Genomic DNA, 19,154 nt, shown 5'->3' on the forward strand with positions numbered 1-19,154 from the left:
GATGTGCAGAAAAACCACAAAGTATTATTACAATATATGTATTTAGTAATTTAAAGGAACAATCATTAGATGGTCAAGAAGGTAGGGGAATGTTCTAGGGAACGTGTAAGAGAAAGTGCTCAAGTGTGTATATATAGGAGTCAAGAGAGCTCAAAGTTTGTAGAAAAGTAAAGGGCATATATTTACAAGACTGTACAGAACTGATATCCAATAAACCGTTAGATACAACCTGGTCACATGCAAATTATTCATTTGAATTATATTTTCTAAAGTTGTAAGAAGAGTTTCCTTAAGGCTGTAAACAGGGGTAATGGGGAAGGGGGATTGGTCCAGGTGCAGTAGGGGGTAGCTTCGACATTTTGATCCGGCTTATCGGCAACCGAGGGACTTTAATACCTCAGCCATGCGGATCTTCCTCAGGACAAGGGAACATGTGAAGTGACTCTCATCAATCTTGCAATGCTCTATTGGAGTCCAAAACCTGGTTACACCAATGCCCGTAAAGTGGCAAGGGCCAACGAAGGACAAATCCCGTTATTCAATAGATATAAACCATGACGGTGGTGCCCAGACCATCCATGGAACGTAATATTCAGGGCTGTATGTGTGGTAAGAGTAGGCTGAATGAATCAGGCAAACGGGGGTACAGCGTAATTTATATGACGGGAGACGATCTGATCGACGTCCTTACACCATCGCGGTAGCCTGGCTCCAGGCACCCCTGTCTCCATTGGAAAACATTAAGTCGAACTTCGATTTTGACCTCTGCACTCAGCTGCCCCTGTGCCACTGGTTGTGCAGTTTTGGTACCTTGCCCCTGGCCCTTGCTGACTTTTGGCTCCGAAGACTGAAATTGTAAGTTCAATACTCACTTGTTAAACCTCAACATTGTGTTCCTCCATAGGATAACATTGGACAGTGTAAAAAAGTTTTAAGTGTCGATTTTTGAAAGTGAAACGTACTTACCTTGTTACTAAGACCTGGGTCTTCAAATAAAGTACAAACAAAATATAATTTTATAAAAATTGGTGTGGATCTCCTCGAGTCGTGTGTCCTTTATTGATCATGTGGTTGCAATAAATGTCTTACTCTTCTCTGTGTTTAGGCCTAAGACTGCTCACCCACAATACCACTAATCAAGCACTTTGGGTTTTACATTGAGCCTTGTACACTTTTGGATAACCCCTGGACTCTGTGCTCGGTATTACCATTTAGCGATATCATATACAGAGCCAGCTTCCTACAGCAAGCATGTTCAAAATAATTATTACTGACTCCCAGAGAACTCTGAGCAAGTGCACATATTTTACTGATTTATAAGAACAGCATTTCCTTAGATGAGAATTTGTATGTCTCCTTTTAAGGAATCATGGGAGGGGTTGGTCCTAATAGCAGGTGGGATGGAATGCCATATTTTGGGAGCAGTCCGTGAGAAAGTCTGCTTCAGCGTTCTGTTTTTTTGGAGATCTGGGCCTAAATCCATTGTTTCTTTGCTCCCCATGCCATTCCAGTTTGAACCCAGCCATATGCTAATCAGTCTTGACCCTGTGCCCAATGGGAACAGTCCAGCCTGAACTGCCAGGCCAGGTTCTCACTGGACTGGAAACAAGCATCCTAGGACCGGCTTCATGGTAGCTTGACTCCAGTGGCATGGAGAGCACGGGAATCCATGTCTGGGCTCTGAGCAAGGATCGAGGTCCACACAAAATCGTGCCAAAGCTGGTTTTATTTTCCGGTATACTCAAGGGGGGGGGGGGGTACCGATAATCTCCTCTAATCCGATCTTGGTCTTTTTCACGCGTTCTGCTTTTCATCTTTTTCTTCTTCTTTTATGGTGGATGAAGATATACGTGCCAAGAAGGAAAGAGAGGCAAGCGTAAGTATCTGCTCCGGGGTTTTAGGGGGAAAAGGTGTGAGGATCACCTGTGCTCGACTATAGATCTAGGGGCGTGTAAAGGTGCAGGGAAATACCGGGAGAAAGCAGAATGAAGAGAGGCACCCTAATCGCCGGTTTTCTCCCTCCTCCCGAGCCACCCCACAAAGCGGTTCCGTACCTGGTTATCGTTGTTTTGCTCCCAGTGCCATTCCAGTTTGAACCCAGCCATATGCAAATCAGTCTTGACCCTGAACCCAATAGGAACAGTCCAGCCCGACCTGCCAAGCCAGGTCCTCACTGGACTGGAAATTAGCATCCTGTACCCCTGTACATTTTCAAACGGAAGATCCTGACCTAACTCTGCACAGTTTCCATGTACCTTGTGAAGAACTATCTTTCACAGGTGCCTTTGAGTATGGTCATGTGTGGCAGAACGTTTGGGAAACACAGTGGTTTATGTCCCCAACCAGTACATTATTTTGTTCATGTGCCTGGTGTTGGGGTTGTAGGCACTTATAATGGTTCTGTATTTTTCAGCTTTTTTAGACAGTCGGCCTTCTAAGTTAGTGTTTTGACATAGTTATTTTTGCAAATAAACAAAAGAAGAGAGGTTACATGTATCTCAATAGCCGCAGAGAAGGAGCTGTGTCAAGAAGGAGTTCAAACACCCAATTAGGGTGGATAGGAAGGCCCTCACACACCGACCTAGTCAGTGTCATGCTTCATCATTGGGCCCCACCGCAGAGGCCTAATGCCTCTTTGGTGTGCTACGACGCCAGAAGACTGCGGAGCAGGTTGTGTGAATGGGCGTGCAGTGAGGAATATAAATAAAAGTGTCTAAAGAGTATCTCAAAAAAAGCTTTAATAAGTAGATCCCTAAGACACAATTAAAAAGGTTTCTATGTGTCTGAATTTACTGCCAAAGTTAATGGTTTGGTTTAATTCAGAAATTATGTTAAGTCAGTCAACATGTTTCAGCCTTTATAATGGTGTTAATTTACCTAGGCATTCGTCAGGACTAGTGTGAACCCCGGCGGTATGGACTCTAATCGTCCACCCTAACCTGGGGACGTGAAAGTGAAAAAATAAAAAATCGTGAAAAAGTGCAAAGGAAGAGCAATTAGCTCATTCAAAAAAGCTCCTGAATTTAGGAGTATTTCTGCACTTTGGTTTATGGCGCTAGCTGCACCATGGGTCTCGGGAGGGGGGTAAGAGCGTACCTGGCACACCGCCCTCAACGCTCGCCACCCGCTTAGGCACCTAGCTTCTCCTCTAAACCGGACCCCGACGCTCCGCGGTCTTCTGGCGTCGTAGCACACCAAAGAGGCATTAGGCCTCTGCGGTGGGGCCCAATGATGAAGCATGACACTGACTAGGTCGGTGTGTGAGGGCCTTCCTATCCACCCTAATTGGGTGTTTGAACTCCTTCTTGACACAGCTCCTTCTCTGTGGCTATTGAGATACATGTAACCTCTCTTCTTTTGTTTATTCATGATAACCGGGGACTAAGAGAGTGTTCCTCAATCTCCCTGTCTCTCCTTTTGTTTCTTCATAGTTATTTTTGCAGCATGAATCTTTCGGGATTCACTATGCTGTGCATTATTCCGCAGTCTGGTGGTTGGGTCCGGAATCATAATCTTTTCTTTTTTTTTTTGTAGCCCAGGTGGGCGTAGACGTCCCACCTTTTGGTGTATTTCCGGTGACGTCGGCACGCTTCCTGCGGAAGCTCCCACTCTGGGGCGCCATCTTCAGATTCTTTTTTCCGCGGTTGGGTCTGGATCGTACTCGAAAGGGCTCCAGACATTTTTGGAGAAAGAAGAAGAAAAATACGCATTTTTGGACGAAAAGATATTGGAAAAGACGACAGGTGACTACACCATCGAAGAGGACGACGAAGGAGAAAGAGAACTTCGACGTCCATCGGAGAATGCACGCTCAGGGGGCCCCCTGAACGCAAGAGATGGACAACACTCCTTTCAAATTCTGCCGTAACTGCCACCACAAGTACGCGCAGAAGGACCAGCACCCGGTTTGCAACCTTTGTCTACCAGTCGACCACGAGAGCATGGACTGCAACGCCTGCTCCGCCTTCACGCCGAAGACTCTTCGAGTTAGAGCGAGGCAGAGTGTAGCCAACGCCAGCATGCAGGGCAAGGGCCAGCCACCGTCCCTTCGAGACCTGGGGCTTTCGTCAGACGAAGAGGACAAGGTCGCCGGTGAAGACGACGGCTACACGGTCGTAGAGACCGATAATAAGAAGACCCCTAAAGCCCAGAGAGACCCAGACTCTCTCAAAAACGAGGGCAAGTCCTCGAAAGCGCCGACGCCGAAAGCTGCGGCGTCCGCGGCTACACCTAGGCCCAGCGGATCCTCTGAGAAGGAATCCCAGGCGCCGAAAGCTGGAGAACAGCAGAAGACGTCGAAAAACGTCCCCCGAAAAGGAACGTGCGACGCAGAGGGAAAAGGACCCGAAGGGCTCTTCGACGCCAACAAAGGACCCGAAAGCCAGCTCGGTGCCAAAACCTTCGACGCTGAAGGTCGGCTCGGACCTATCTGCCGAAAAGAGTGGCCGAGCCATTCGACGCAGAACACGCAGCCGAAATGGAAAAAAAGAAGAGACCGCTCGAGGCCGAAATGGAGAACATCCTGCAGCGGAAGAAAGAATTCGACGCCAGGATGAAGGACTTCATGATCCCGACGAAACCCAAGCCACAGGTTGTCGAGATAACGGAGGAGGAGGACTACGACGTCAAAGGACAGTCGGGGAGCCCCGAGGGGTTCGATGATCCAGAAGAAGAAGCCTCCTACTACGAAGATGAAGGGGACGATGACCGCAGGACGTTCCTCGGGTCTACATCCTCGGAGACTCAAGAGATAGAATGGCAAGACGTCGACACCGAGAGCCAGGAAGAGAGCGTCAACACGTATCCTTCGAGGCCCTCGCCACCTGATGACATTGGGGTTTACAACACAGTCATCAGAAATGCAGCAACAGCTTTCGGGGTGAAACTCGACGAAGAGAAGCAGGCAGATTTCCTTCTAGAGACACTGCTCCCCACACAAACAAGGAGCCAGTACCTACCCTTGCTCGAAAGCGTCATGGCGCAGGGAAAAGAGGCTTTCAAGGATCCTGCAACCTGCAAAGCCGTCAAACCCAGGACGGAGAAAAAGTATAAGCACTCTTTCAAGGACCCACCCTACATTCAGGGCTTGGTCTCAGCAGACTCCATCATCGCAGCCACGGCAAGGAAGAGGGCCAATGTGCCAACTACTTCTGGGCCACCCCCAGACAAGGAAAGCAGGAGGATGGACCTGGTTGGGAGGAGGATCGAACGGAATGCCGCAATGCACTGGCGCATGGCTAATTCCAACGCACTGCTCAACAGACACCAGTACCAGGTCCTGGACAAACTGGGCCAGTTAATAAAACACATCCCTCAGGAATACAAGCAAAGGGCTAGACACCCTGAGGAGGAGGGGAAGAATGTGGCAAATACTTGCCTCAAAACTGCCCTGGATGGAGCAGACACCTCCAGCAGATTCATGATGATGGGCATCACAGAAAGAAGGCAAGCCTGGCTCAGGATTTCAGGCTTCAAGCCAGAGGTGCAACACAGCATCCTGAACACCTCGTTCAACGGAGAGACATTGTTCAAGGCCCCAGTGGATTAGTAGCTCAGCCAACTGAAGAAAGATAACAAGACTGCAAGATCCATGGGGGCATTGCAGTTCAGAGGTACTAAGAGGCACCCCGTCACGAATACCAAACGGGAGGGGAGGAAACCAGCCAGGAACATCACACCAGGCGTTCCAACAGTCCCACCAGGTCGAAAACCCAGACACAGCAGGGGCAACAAAAGCAGTCCTGGCAGTACCAACCAAGAGGCCAGTCTTTTCGCGGGAGAGGGAATGGACGTGGACAAAATAAGAGAGGGAGACTACAACCCCCCTCTAAGTGACTTAATCAAGCTCCATGTGCACACCCATCCAAAACTCCCAGGGTGGAGCACGGATACAACAGACAGAAGTTACGCGAAATAAACACCTGCGAGCATGTAAGACCAGTGGGAGGAAGACTAAAGCACTTCTTCCAGGAGTGGAAGAGAATAACCTCAGACAAATGGGTACACAACATCATACAGTTCGGATACTGCATAGAGTTGGAAAGGAAACCACCAAACAGAGAGCCGAAAAGGAGGGCGCTAGCAAAGAAAGAACTAGAGCCACTTCAAAAGGAAGCAAAAGAGCTCCTGCAGAAGCAGGCCATAGAACCAGTACCGTACAGAGAAAGGAACAGTGGAGTGTACTCAACCTACTTCCTGGTACCAAAAGTAGACATAACTATGAGACCCATCCTGGACCTAAGGTTCTTAAACAAATTCATAAGAACACAAAAATTCAAAATGACCTCCTTGCAAGAGGTACTTCCTCAATTACAAGGCAGAGACTTCATGTCACCATAGACCTCAAAGATTTCTACCTGCACATCCCAATGAACAGGTGGCACAAACATCTGCTCAGATTCATCATCAACAAAAATCACTACCAGTTCACAACCCTGGCGTTCGGACTCAAATCGGCACCAAGGGTCTTCACAAAGTGCCTCGCAACAGTCGCAGCACACCTAAGAAGGGAAGGGATACACGTATACCCTTACCTGGATGACTGGCTAATAAAAGCAAGCTCATACAGAACCTGCAAGCAGCACGCACAGAGAGTGACAAGCACACTGATGGCCCTAGGATTCTCCATCCACTGGAGGAAATCCTCAATGAAACCAGAACAAATCAAAATCTTCCTGGGAGCACAGATCAACACCTTACAAAGCAAGGTGTTCCCCAGCGAGAAGAGGACGGTAGCGCTGTTGAAGTAGACGCGACTCTACCAGTAGGGGCAAGCTCTGAAGGTGAGGACAGCGAGCAAGGTCATGGGCACGATGGCTTCATGCATACACCTAGTGCCAAATGTACGGCTACACATGAGACCTTTCCAGGAATGGCTACAGGAGCAATGGTCACAAGCTAAAGGTCGTTGGGAGGATCAAGTGGTTGTAACGCACTCAGTGCAGGAAGAGATGGCATGATGGAACATGGGGAACATAACAAGGGGGAAGCCTCTGACGCTACCAACGCCAACAGTGACCATCACCACAGACGGATCCCAGAAAGGATGGGGCGCTCACATGGAGAAACTCAGAGTGAGGGGTCTGTGGACACCAGCAGATGTAGTCAGACACATCAATTACCTGGAGTTGAAGACAGTTTTCCTCGCAATGAAGGCCTTCCAGACGAAACTGTACAATCAGAGAGTGTTGATCCAGACAGACAACACAACAGCAATGTTCCACATCAACAAGCAGGGAGGGACACAATCAGGGACACAATCAGCCCCGCTTTCAAAGCTAGCGCAAGAAATATGGAGATGGGCCATCCCACTCAAGATAGACCTGCTAGCCATACACCTACCAGGGAAGGACAATGTAGAAGCAGACTGGCTCAGCAGACTATTTGCAACACGCCAAAATACAAAATGCCGAAACTTCGCATCCAGGCTACCAGGGGAAGGTTCCCTGGGGAATGCTCTATGGATAGACTGGTCGAAGACATTTGCTTACGCTTTTCCCCCGATACCTCTGATACACAAGGTACTCAGCAAGTGCAGAACGAGCAACATGACCCTGATACTGGTCGCACCGCAGTGGGCCAGGCAGACATGGTACTCACAGTTAATCGAAATGACACAGAGTGCACCCCACAGATTCGGGAGAAGGAAAGACCTACTCTCCATGCAAAACGGAGAGGTGCTGCACCCGGAGCCAGAGAGCCTCAGCCTAGTAGCATGGCTCCTGAGGACATAGAGTTTCAAGTCAAGTCAAGTCAAAATTTGTATAGCGCACTACTCACCCAGAGGGTCTCAAGGCGCTTGGGGTGGGGTGGGGGGGGGAGGGGGGTGGGGGGGGGGTGGGGAGAGGGGTGGGGGGGGGGTTCGCTACTTGTTTTCTGAAGGAGAGGTGGTTCTGTGTAAGGCGGAGGTGGGTGGGGAGAGAAATCCAGGTTTTGGCCGCTAAGTAGGAGAATGATCTTCCTCCCATGGTGGCTCTTCGGATGCGTGGAATTGTGGCGAGGGCTTGATTGGACGATCGTAGTTGGCAGGTGGGGGTGTAAAAGGTCAGGCGCGTGTTGGGGTATCTGGGTCCTAGGTCGTATAGGGCTTTGTGTGCGTGGGTGAGGAGACGGAACGTTATTCTCTTGTTGACGGGGATCCAGTGAAGGTCTCTCAGGTGACCGGATATGTGATTGTGGCGGGGTATGTCTAGGATGAGTCGGCGGAGGCGTTCTGAATACGTTGGAGTTTTTTCTGTAATTTGGCTGTGGTTCCGGCGTAGAGGGTGTTTCCGTAGTCCAGTCGGCTTGTGACAAGTGCTTGGGTGACCGTCTTTCTTGTTTCGATGGGGATCCATTTTGCGCATCTGAAATTGCCGGAAAGCACCCTGAGGGTACTACGGGAGGCAAGAAGGCCCAGCACACGGAAGTGCTACGTCTCAAAATGGAAGAGATTCACACTGCGGTGCAGGAGGGAAAAGCTGCACAATAAGATGCAGAAGAACTCAACAGTGCTGAAATACCTCACGCACCTGCTCAACAAGAATCTGAGCTCATCCTCATTAAGAGTCCACTTGGCAGCGATAGTCGCTTACATAAGAGGAGAAACAGTCAAGAGTTTCTTCACATCACAGGTAGTAAAGAGATTCCTGGAGGGAGCAAAGAGCATCGCACCACCAAAGAGGGTGCCGCCACCTGCATGGAACCTTAATCTAGTCCTAACGGAACTCATGAAAGAGCCTTTCGAGCCAATCCACAAGGCCTCCCTACAAATGCTGACCATGAAAACAGCTTTCCTGGTAGCAATCACCTCACTGCGCAGAGTGAGCGAACTTCAGGCGCTAACGCTACAAGAGCCCTACATCCAGATACACAATGATAGGGTGGTGATGAGAACGGACCCACACTTCATGCCAAAGGTGGTGTCAAGGTTCTACATGAACCAGACTATACAAATACCAAGTTTCTTCCAAAAACCAGCCACAAGCGCTGAAAGGGCACTGCACACTCTGGACGCCAGAAGGGCAGTCATGCACTACATTGAGAGAACGAAGGAACACAGGAAAACAAAGCAGTTCTTTATGTCCTTCGCTAACAGTTTCATGGGAAAACCAGTAACTAAAGGAACAATTGCGCGATGGATCGCCCAAACAATACAGTTCTGCTACAAGCAGGCAGGACAGGAACTGGCAGAGGGGACACGAGCCCACTCTACCAGGAAGAATGGAGCCACAATAGCTTTCCTAGCTAACACACTGATTCAAGACATATGCCTGGCGGCAACATGGGCTTCTGTACACACGTTCACGAAGCTCTACTGTGTGGATATACAGAGGAACAAGGAAGCATAAGTCGGACAAAAGGTGCTTCAACACATATTCAATAACCAACGCTCGTCTTCCACACAGCCGCCACAAACATGAGAAACCGCTACAAAGTCTATGCACAGCATAGTGAATCCAGAAAGATTCACACTGCAAAACGAATAGTTTCTCACCTGTCGGTGTAGTTTTGCAGCTTGAAGATCTTTCTGGATTCACTAGCGAACCCACCCACCTCCGCCAGAAAGATGAGGCTGGAGAGAAAAGGTGGTTGAAAACAGAGACTATACTGAAACAAGAAGCCTTAGAGGTTAAAGCAGTGAATAACTTACTTGAACAATGCCATGGCTTCGGAAACAAAACAAACACGAGAAAAAAGAATCCGAAGATGACGCCCCAGAGTGGGAGCTTCCGCAGGAAGAGTGCCGACGTCACCGGAAATACACCAAAAGGTGGGTCGTCGATGCCCGCCTGGGCTACAAAAAACATAGAAAAGACTACGGTTCCGGACCCAACCACCAGACCGCGGAATAATGCACAGCATAGTGAATCCAAAAAAGATGTTCAAGCTGCAAAACTACACCGACGGGTAAGAAACTATTCGTTATATATGGTACGTTGTTTTCCCAAAAGACCGAACACTTGCCTTTATGTGGGGTGCCTCACTAACAGCTACCGTTAGATTAAACCATATGGTAATTACTAGATCCCTGTTGTGGAGCCATCCTGACTTTTGCAAAACCAGAATACCAGATCTAATCTTAAATATTGCTCCATGGTGTATGGCCTTTTCATAGTCTCTGTCCGCGGAGATTCCCATTATGGAGTCAGGAGTCTGTGTATCAGCTTGTATTTCCAGTTAACATCAGGATGCTTTGCTTTGATATTAGACAGATGGAAGCCTCACAGATTCAGCCAACACTTCATGCGTCCTGTGAAAGGGTCTGTAAGCAACAATACATATAACAATGACCGACCTTAAAAGCAGTGGTCCTTCTTAATTCATTATTTTTTTTATGCTTTTGTTCAGCACCACACCCCAAGTAATTAAGGTCTTCATGTAGACTTTGATGGATTGGCTGCCAGAATCGCTGTGGCAGCCTCTCACAGAAGTGCCCTCGACAACTCAAAGGAAGCACTTGCTATGAAAACGCCAATTCCAAACGGTATGTCATGTCATTGCAGCATGACGAGCCAGTTGGCATGTTATTTTTCAAAAACAAAGTCCCAAAGTAAGACGTTTTTTTTAATGGGTAAAAAAACGATGTCAGTGTCATGCAGGGAGTCTTCCCTATTTACATAAGGATATTTTTCACTTTGTTCCTTTCTGGTCTTCCATTTTTTGCATGGTGGGGAACAGGCTAGAACAAAAAAGCCTCTGCCAACACAAATTGAGTTAGTCCCTCCTAAATTAGGTAGAGAAACACATTATGGACCTTAGGTAGAACCCTCCTATTTATGGAGGACTCCCATTTACTATGCCAGTCTAAACGAGGCGCTAGATGGTTAACGTTACATTACAAGTAGTATATAAAATCTCAACTTTTCTCCTCCTCCTTTTTGCCCCTGAAAACCCTTCACTCCCCCCAAGGCCTGACCTCTGCTTTAGAGAGACTGAGGGTCTCAGCATGATTGTGTATCCCTTCTATAAAGTTTTGTTTCCCTTTTATTAATCTTCATGCTTATCATGCACAGTTGGGCTGCATTACATTATCCCTTTCTTCTTTATATTCTCTACAGTTCTGCATCTGGACAGATGGGCTGAACATTCTCCTGGGGCGGGAGATGTCCAGCGAGCGAATGAAAAGTGACCTCGACATCTTGCTTTCAACGGAGATCAAGTTGCGCCTGCTGGACCTGGAGAACATCCCAATCCCGGATGCTCCCCCCCTCATCCCCAAGCCCCCAAGTAACTGCAACTTCTGCTACGACTTCAGTCAAATCGAGCAATAGAGCTTAGAGCTGAAACGTCACCAGCTGTGGACTCAGCCCTAAAAAGTGTTGGACTTTCGTTTCTTCTGGAAAGCAGTTGTTTGTCCAGTCTAAGGGCAGAGTGTTGTGAGACTACTAGTGATTCCCCAATCAACATCAATAATGCTGCTGCTCAGAACAGCAGTTTTGTAAGCTCACACATACTATGTATAAAAACTTAAATTACCTGTCACAATCGATCCCCATCATTAGGTATGTTCCCTAGATACATATACATATAATGGAATGGTTACTTAGCTTTAACAACATGTTTACAGCATGGCTATCCTCACAGTATTCGATGCTTACACTGGAAAAAAATATGAACTTCTAATAATAGTCATGCAGCAGTGCTCTCACTTGAAATGTTGCAATAGTTCTCATTCACAGTTATCTCCCTTGACGCAGATGCTTAAAATTGATAAGTTGGCTACATGTAACAACAGATCTCCAGTGAAAGAATTCTCAACCATTGCCTAAAATTATGTTCTTTGTAACTTTAATTTAGTAATTCAACATAGTTATGGACCTGTGGAGGATCCCCTTGCTTTAGAACCTCACTCCTTGCACCAGCTCTGGGTGCCAGAACTTTTTTTGTTCTCGTTATAAGCACTTTGCTAATGAACCTCTGTTTCAGCTCTTGCGCAAGACAATGGAGCTCCCACTCCTCAGGTACTATGTTTTGAGTAGAGCCTCCGCACCACTGTGTACGCTTTGAAGCCCCCATACTTCTTCCAGTCGCTACACTACTTCTAGAGTTGTGGAGCCTCCACACTCTGGTTCAGGAGATGCCGTTGAAGGTTGTGAGTTTCGTTCTTTTCACCTGGTCAAGTTTCCAAACGCACATTAAGAAAAGGTGGTACAGCTCGCACATTCCTCCTTGGTCAGTAGCAAGTTCCATGAAGGGAGTTGCACAGACCAGTTTAGCCATTTGCTCCCTGAAGCTTGGTCTAGTAATGGCCTCTTCCATCACTAGTCCATGCAGTAACCCTCCAACCCCTTGTGGATCACTAACACTCCAGTCCCATTCTTCCTTAGGAAGTGATAATGGAATACCAATTTTCATACAGATATTGGATATTTATTCCACAATTGTCATTGTTATACATCATGCTGGAACCCCATCCAAGCTATTTAATCATAAGCTCCCCTATATTAAGCTAGTGGGGTTCTAGCATAACAATTGGGCAATGTGTCCTCCATTTAACTTTATATAGACCCTGCTGATGTTGATTAAGACACCAAGTGGCAGAAGAGACCAAGTACAGGTAATGAGGGCTTAACATTGCACTTCAAACACTGGCACCCGGAAAATCCAGAATAGTAGATTGTATCCAGATTGTATCCAGATAAGGATGTACAGCTTCCATATTCGAGCCCTGGCAATTTAGTTCCCACATCACATTCTTGGGAAGGCAATTTGAGCTCACTCTCATCCTGCTGGTGATATTTCCAAACCCCACCCACTATAGGGGCATTTCTACACTCCATCACAGACAGTGGCATTTTAGAATGGCAGCCAAAACAAGATTTTGCTTGAATCGAGTTAAGCCAGTAGAACCTAGAAACTCCATTGTGATGGTGAATCTCCCACATTTGACACCGGCAACAGAATTCCAACTGAAGGACAGACAGTGGAGCCTCGATGTTATTTCAGGCTTCTGCTCTAGGTGCAGAGGGCAAGCTGCTAGAGTTTAGCAGATTCTGACTGAGTTGGACAAAATCTAGAGCTAGGAGAAGGAGTTTGAGAGGAAAGCAAAACTGTAATTCTTTTTCTGGATTTATTACGTTTTCAACCCTGTAGATGTGAAGAGATGATACAAGTGTACTTCCAGGCCAGTAAATCCTTTGTCTGAAGTGCTTCTTCATAAACTAAGGACTATTCATGATTTTTTTAAACAGAACTTTGGTTGTGAGGATTGTTAATTAGTACTTTCATGAGTAATGCCCTCGTGAGAGGTACAACTTGTGGACTTGCTTTGGCTTTGGTAGCTGAGGCAAGGTCACAAGGGTACAGCCATGAGTTCCCCCTATCTAATCCTAGGCAGGAACAGGCCTCTGTATTCTGAAATCAATGTAGGGCCTTTTTGTGAATATTGGTACGGACAAGCAAAGACCTCTGTAATCCATTTCAGTCCTTTACAGTGGATAAACAATCCCCTATCTCAGCCCAGACACTAATTTCAACCCCCATAAGAGATTATGGAAGCCCCAACTTGAGCACCCACAAATTAGTGATTCGACCTCAGCCAGGCACTGAATGAAGAACCCCCATGTGAGCCAACACATTGAATCCTCGTTCCTGACACTGGTCGACAAAGCCCTAATTAAATACCCAGACAGGGGTTGATGGCATTTCAGTTCCAGACCAGGCAAGGCAAAACCCGTTCCTGTAAAAGGGGAAGCAGCAGCAGCTACAGTCTCTAAAAACTTAGCAATGAGAAGAATATTGTTGCTACATCCACTTACAAAAAAGTTTGCAACATTCCCTATGCAGGGCGTATTTTTTCTGTTTAGCTTATTATGGATACTTCTAACTTCATATGCCTCATCTTTTGAATTTCCGCAGGTACCAGAATGGATCCAAAACTTTTGCCAACCATTGCTCCTAAGCTCTGACAGGATGCGCCATTGGACTTCAAAATAACCTCATGCAAATGTACTTGAAGGACCCAAATCTGCCTCCCCATCCGACTCGGAGCCTACTCTTGGCAGGTCTAGGTAACATCCAGTTCCCTGGAACGGTATCGACCCTGAGCAGATAGACTTCAGGGAGGCTGAGTTGCTACTTTTCCAGATGATGCTGGCTCCCTTTGGAGCCCCATCATGTACCATGGACCTGCAAGGGCCCTCCATCAGCCGTTCATTAGCAGTGCTAGCCCTGGCGATGACTGACCCCGTTGGGCCTCTGAACCCTCCACTCCAACTCACTCCCCCCCATTCATTTGGATTGGATTCAGTCATTGTTTAGGGCCTTGAAAATGTGACGCGTGACAAGGATGATGACAAAGAGGCAGATAATTTACACCTCTCCTCCCTCAATGCAATGATGCTCACCTATATGTAGATTTACAGATTGTCAGTGGACTGGATACTTCCCCCGAAACAGAGTTGGACTCTTCACTGGGCCCCCTCTGAAGAGAATGTCTCTTTTTATGATAGTAGTTAGCAGGGAAACAAGTGCTGGATCTTCAGCTACCTACAATAGATACTAAAACAAATCCACTGACAGAAATCTTGCAGCCTGCTTCTTCAGTTCTCTTGCTGACTTCTAATAAAGCTTTGACAAACACAGTGATGATAATATGGTCAAGACCACGCTTGGCTCCTACAGTAAGTCGCACTATGGCTAGGTGTCATAGGCCTGCCTCAAGAGACCTGACCTTTGTGACCCAGCACCCAAATCCCAAAGGGATTCGTAGTTCAAGCATCCACTGGCAAAGTTAACCCTAACACATTTCCCAGTGCGCCACCAGATAGGGAATAGGGATAAGCTCACTGATGCACTTAAAAAAAAGGATCTTCTCCATCACCAATTTGGTTTTCTGTCCCTCAATGCTGTCTGTCTGCTGGGATGATACACCCGTGTCATTTGGGATATGGCCAGGGAGATCTTGCCAAGGGCAGAAACTGTTACTCCCAGTAATTTTTGTGTCCATAAAGGTCAGAAGACTCATACTGATACAAGATCTTCAATTTCTGATCACCATCCTTCAGAAAAAAACAAGTTCAAGATGTTGACTCTAGCCTAGGTTCTTTCTGCAATTAAGCAAGGAGACTTGGACTTGCAGGATGCGTACTTTTATGTGTCTGTCTTGCAGTCCCACAAACGCGTTCTTTGGTGCTTGGTAGGGTCAAAACACTTCCAGTTTTCTGTCCTACTCTTCAGCCTCATTCCCCCACTCCCCCGGGGATTATGAAAAAGTTGGCAGTGGTTGCAGCCTATTCTGGGTGGGTGGAGATGCATGTATTCCCATACCTCGACGATTGGCTGTTGAAGGGGAGCTTGCAGCAGTAAGTCATGGACCACCTGGAGACAAATGTCTGCCTACTGTGCCTCAACAAGCCGACATCCCACCTGCAGCCTACAAAGAAGATTCCCTTCATGAGGACCAACCTGGACATCGTGGCATTAAGTGACTTTTCAACACTGCAGTGATCCAGGTTAGAATTGTGATGTTTCAGGCTCACTTCTGGGTTTGGCGTGGAAGGTTCTGAGGCTTCTTGGAGACATTCTGCTCCCTCATGCCATTTGGCACATGTGCCCTTTTCAGTGGAACCTCCACCTGCAGTGGGCGCAGCACTGGGTTTTCCTCTAGGACAACCTCTGTATCTCGGAAGAGGCAGCCCAAGACCTTCGGTGGTGGCTGTTGTACAACAAACTGACCTTCGCTCCTTGTAGTAATAGATGCATAGTCTCTTGGCTGGGGGTTACCTTGGAGAGGTGGCGAACAGGAGCCTTTGGTACCTGGTGGAGCAGAGACACCACATCAATCTTCTGGAGCTTCATGCTATTTGGTTGGCTCGGAAGGCCTCCTGCTCCACCAAGAGGAATCAGTGTCCGGTCTTGACGACAACATACTTGCCATGTGGTACTGCAAAAAGCAGGACAGTGAAAGATTGTAGGTCCTGTGCCAGAAAGCGCATCAACTCTTACGGTGTCACAACATGCAATGAATCTCTCTAATGGCCAATCATTTGGCAGGCTTGCCAAATGTTACCGCGGACCAGCTCAGTGGTCCATGAATGGCTAATGCTTTCGGACATGTTTCAAGTTACTTTCTTAGGATGGGGTGAGGTAATTAAAAAGAGCTGGAGTTCCTGCCTCTAGGTTCCCTAGGAGACCTATTCTCCTTGCATTGGGACTCCAGCCACCACCAGAAGGTCAGGAGGTTCTGAGCCCAACTCATCCTGATGGCTCCAATTGGGCCAGGAAAGCGTGGTACTCTGACCTGCTAAACCTGAATATTTACCCTCTTCTCGGTTCACCTATTCGGGAAGGATCTTCTGACCCAGCAACAGGCAGAGTTCTGCACCTGAAAATCCACAACATACACCTCCATGTGTGGAGATTGAGCGGAACCAAGTGAGTGGGTTTGATTTGTCTGCGGAAGTAGTGGATGTTATCCCTGCTCTGCTCCCTTCTTCCAAATGCATTTATTCTGGTCCGTGGATCAAGTTTGTGGCTTGGTGAAAAATCTGAATGATCCTCTTCAAGCCAAGCTGTTTGATGTTATTACGTTTGTTTTGTCACTGGCCTAGCAAGATTTTGCTGTGGGCACCGTTAAAGGTTATGTGTCTGGCCTTTCTACATTTCTCTGACTAACCTTAGTTATTCAAGTAATCGGCTATGATGTATTTCTGAAAAAGGCTATATTTATCCACCTGCCGTGTTTTTATGCCCAAATGGAACATTAACTTGGTCCCGATATTCTTGATATATATGGTCTTCAAACCTACGTAGTTTCTCACTGATATTGCTGACCATTAAAACAGTATTCCTCATTGCGATTACTTCTGTGCCCCGTGTTAGTGAGCTACAGGTTCTCTCAGTGTAAACTCCATATAAAGCCTTCTTCTCTGACAAATTGGTGCAGCGAACACCCACTTTGTATCGAAGATGGTGTTGCTCTGCCATGTTGGATAGTCCATCGCACTCCCTGTCTTGTTTCGTTAGGCCACACCCCTTTATGGTGAAAGAAAGGCTTCACTGGTTGCTCCCAAAAACAGCGTGAACTTTTACATCAAGCTCATTAAGGATCACGTGGTGAATAAAACGTTTATAGGCCTTACCAGCGCTAAGAAGAGAAAGAAGGTCCAGAAGTGAACCTTTCCTAGGTGGATTGTTCTGTGTATAAAAACATGCTATTCCCTTCTACAAACGAGCCTCCTTAGGGTCTTATGGCTCATTCCACCAGACCCAAATCCTTCACTATGGTGGTGATAAAGAGTGTTCCATGGTTGCCATCTGCCTGGCTACTACACAAGCATCCGTGGACACCTTCATGAGCGATTATTGTCTTGACAACCAACAGGGAGGGCCATTTCTCCTGGTTCGTCCTCCAGGACTTTATAGTGCAAGTCCACTGAGAGATGTTGTTTTGGTATCTATTCAAAAGATAAAGATGAGGAATCTGCAGATCGAAGTATCCATCAGAACAACTTACATTTTGTAATGCTCTTACTGGTCGATACGCTTACTGCCGATTTCCCACTGCCCTCCCTCTTCACCGCTCAGTGGACTGGACTTTCACGGTTCTAAAAAGGTCCCAAGTTATATTTTGCACACTGTCACACTTGCAATCTGTTACGGTTGATCTGTCTGAGGGTGCTGAAGAGTTTTAAAAGCAAACTGACGTCAGCGCTCTGGGGTGAGATCTATATATGTCTCAGTGCTGTCGCTTCCAGAGGTGGGATGTGGCTTCTGCTGAGTTTAATGGTGTCAAAAAAGTTCGAGATCCAGTCTGGCACCTGGGGAAATAAAAGATGAGGAATGTGTGGTTAGATTATCCACCAAAAAGACTGTTAGTTAAAGAAACTTGTACTTTTTCACAAATCCTTTCACCCCTGTCACCCAACGGGTGGCATTTTCAATTGTTTTGTCTCTCTTTGGTTACTGCCTTTGGCATGACACAGCCTCACATTTTTTCAGTAGTGCATGCATATGACATTTAACCTTACACTCCTCAGAGCACTTTAATGCAGCCACAGGATGACATTCACTGACGCTATATAACCCCCTGAATAAATAGATGATCAAGGGGAACTCAAGATATTTCTGTGCAGATGTATCTAACACAGGATCGGATGAGTGATGCATAGAGCTACTGTATAGAAACTGGTTCATGGATGTGGTGATTGTGGGTTATGCATGTAATGATTGATGCTTGGATATGATATAATTGTTGGAAATAAATGCATTATTTTACATAGCTATGGAGTGTGACGTACTTCTATTTTTCTTTCATTTGGCCCAAACAAAGGCCTGGTCAGTGGTCTTGCCTTCTTAGCCTCTGCGATGACTCAGTCTCATACTCCCTACTGCTTCCTTTTCTTCATGGTAGCTCACCACCCCATGGTAGACCTTCATTACCTTCCTCTTGAAGCAAGCCCTCTTTCTTGCCTTTGTATAATGCCTCCATCGATGGCCACCCTTGCAACAATATCCCCACGTTGTATTCCCATTCTCAAGAGACAGCCTCCCCCATTGCCTACCTAAGTGTCTGATCTGACTTGTACAAAAACTAGAACCTAATGACTATGTGTTCACCCTAAGGGATCTGACAGAGGATTCATTTGTTTAACTTGAAGCATGGATAGACATTTGATGAATACACTTACATATTTGAAACTGTGTTTCTGGCTAATGAATAACCACAATTGATAGTACTCTATAACACTGTGTGCCACCCTCACACGTACGCCTTCTTCCTAAAACTCTTTGAGGAAATAATCTCGGAAATTAAATCCAATGTTAATGCTACCCAAAACAAACTGTCACACTCAAAAACAAAAAATGAGTCGACTCCATAAGCATTCTTGCGAAACATCCTTCGTTTTTTTAACAAATAGTATTCACGAATCCTGCCCACCTTGGTCATTGAATGGCCCTTCTCTTCATGCGATGGCCTGAAGGCTCATTTGCAGTGGATGCTAGAGATACAGCCACGCTGACACTTGAGTGACAAGCCTCTAGCTTTGACATGGCTGACCATCAGTTCCTCCACACTGACACTTGTGTGACACACGCCTAACTTTAACATGGCTGATCATCAGGTCCTCCATGCTGACACTTGTGTGACACATGTCTAACTTTGGCATGGCTGACCATCAAGTCCTCCATGCAAACACTTGTGTGACACACGTCTAGCTTTGGCATGGCTG

At 46.8% G+C, this 19,154-nt stretch overlaps 1 protein-coding gene across 5 annotated transcripts in view; it reads left to right on the forward strand.

Moving 5' to 3' along the window:
- Positions 1 to 18,202, forward strand: part of ELMO3 (engulfment and cell motility 3) — a 300,338-nt gene extending 282,136 nt beyond the window's left edge. For all 5 annotated transcript variants that reach the window (XM_078668416.1, XM_078668415.1, XM_078668418.1 and 2 more), the window contains one exon: positions 11,040 to 18,202. In XM_078668416.1, coding sequence (XP_078524542.1) covers positions 11,040 to 11,252 — 213 coding nt within the window. In that variant the 3' untranslated portion in view covers positions 11,253 to 18,202. The remainder of the gene's footprint in view (positions 1 to 11,039) is intronic.
- Positions 18,203 to 19,154: the final 952 nt, after the last annotated feature.

The sequence above is a fragment of the Lissotriton helveticus genome, chromosome 12 (genome assembly GCF_964261635.1).
Source record: "Lissotriton helveticus chromosome 12, aLisHel1.1, whole genome shotgun sequence".
NCBI lineage: Eukaryota > Metazoa > Chordata > Amphibia > Caudata > Salamandridae > Lissotriton > Lissotriton helveticus.